The sequence below is a fragment of the Pteropus vampyrus genome, unplaced genomic scaffold (genome assembly GCF_000151845.1).
Source record: "Pteropus vampyrus isolate Shadow unplaced genomic scaffold, Pvam_2.0 Scaffold36, whole genome shotgun sequence".
Classification (NCBI taxonomy): domain Eukaryota; kingdom Metazoa; phylum Chordata; class Mammalia; order Chiroptera; family Pteropodidae; genus Pteropus; species Pteropus vampyrus.
The window spans coordinates 3,863,201-3,865,006 of record NW_011888817.1 but is presented as its reverse complement, the minus strand read 5'-3'; the positions used below and the strand labels follow the sequence as shown (position 1 = coordinate 3,865,006).

The 1,806-nt window shown below is 43.2% G+C and overlaps 1 protein-coding gene across 1 annotated transcript in view; it reads right to left on the bottom strand.

Moving 5' to 3' along the window:
* Window positions 1–1,027, bottom strand: part of NCMAP (non-compact myelin associated protein) — a 6,814-nt gene extending 5,787 nt beyond the window's left edge. Inside the window, exon 1 of the mRNA XM_011357612.2 lies at window positions 946–1,027. Within this exon, the coding sequence (XP_011355914.1) occupies window positions 946–1,027 (82 nt within the window). The remainder of the gene's footprint in view (window positions 1–945) is intronic.
* Window positions 1,028–1,806: the final 779 nt, after the last annotated feature.

Sequence of the window (1,806 nt, the reverse complement as noted above, 5' to 3'; positions counted from 1 at the left end):
GCAAAATCGCCTAGTTGAGAATCATGACTTTCAGTTAAATAACAACAGAATTATTCCCATCTTGCCGAATATGATTCTATCTACCCTGCACTTCCCTTTGGAAGTGTTTTGAGATATACCTCAGAAGCCTCTGTAGGTTTCCCCACCCAGCAAGGAGCAAGCTAACACATGGGATCCTGTCCCAAGAGCGACTCTGTCTGGGTCTCCACAGAAGAGAAACTTCCTGCCCTTAATCCAGCATCCTGGCAGCATCATTGCCTGTTTATCACTGGGGGCAATGCTCCACGTGTATCAGGAGACCTGTTCCATTCATAGAGGTATATGCCAAGTCAACCGAAATGACGGAAATGGACTCAAACTTCCCCTAATGCAATCAATTGGTTTTCTGAAGAGTGGTCCTCAAATTTTCCTCCTGGGGTCCCCTTATTCCTGGCAAATGTCTCCCCAGGGATAACTCTTCCCACCTACATTCATTTACTCCTTTGTGAATTGATGGGATGTTTTTGCCTTGCAAAAATACTACAAAAGTAGCTTTACTTTAAGAGGACTCATTTAGGGACATCTTACAAAAGTTTCAAATGTCCATTGTCTTCTAGGCCTTGAAACTTCCTAATGAAAATTAGTAATAGTAATAATAATAATAATACGCATTAGGTACTCAGTATGCACTGAGGCTGTTCTAAGCCCTTTACATGGACTATTTCTTTTAGTCCTCAACTTACCTTATGTGGGAGCTTCTTAATATCACCATCTTATAGATGAGAAAATAGACACAGAGCAGTGAAGTCACGTGCTCAAGGTCACCTAGTTGGCAAGCGGTAGAACTGAGACTGAGACCCAGGCAGTCTTGTCTTCAGAGGCCAACTTTTGACCTCTACACCAAGAGCTGAATACGACACTTGTCCCACCATCCCTCCCCCAGCCGCCAAGCCAAGTTGACCTTACTCTTGTACAGAAAATCTTCTTCTCTAGTGGTCACGTTCAATGAGAAGAAGGTGATACCCCCCAAAGGGGTGGCCGTGGTCATCTCGATCCTGGTGAGAATGAAAGTGAAATTTTGTTTCAAATCATTGTAACCTTTAAAATCCCTGTACGTGGCTTCTTTCGGTTATTACCTAGATGATTAAAGAATATTCAAGCCTTCGGTTTCTCTTAGCGGCAATACAGGGCCCTTTACTACATACTGTGGGGAATTAAAAATAATCTGACATTTATAAAGAACTTCATTTTTCAAAGCAATGTAAATTCATTCAACAATATTTATTAAACTCCTCATGACTAGGTTTCACACAGAATGTCTAAATTGATCTTCTAGAAACTGCACGAGGGAGGTTATTACTGCCCTTCGATTGATGAAACCGAAGCCCCTAGAGCGACGTGGAGCCCTAAGTAGAATTTAGCCCAGGACGTCTGCCTCCCACGCTAGTGGGCCTTTCACTACCTCACCATGATGCCATAAATATTCTCGCTTTCAAAAGTTTTACGTTCTAAGAAAAAAAAAAATAAAAGCAGATGAAAAAACTAACTGATTATTAAGTCGTCAGTGACATGAGCCATTGAATTGTGTGACAGATTTCAAGGAGATCGATTTGAATGGGCCTTGAAGGACAGGTGTGGTTTGGGGGTGAGAGAAGGGAGACCTAAGCCTTCAATGGGAGGAGAGTTAATGCATGTTGAGCGTCTAGCATGCACCCAGCTCTGTCCCAGACGCCTTCGCCCACTGCAGCAGCTCATTTCATCCACATTTTGCTGCTGAGCAAGCGGAGGCTCAGAGTGGTCGAGTGAGTGGACCAAAGTCACACAGCT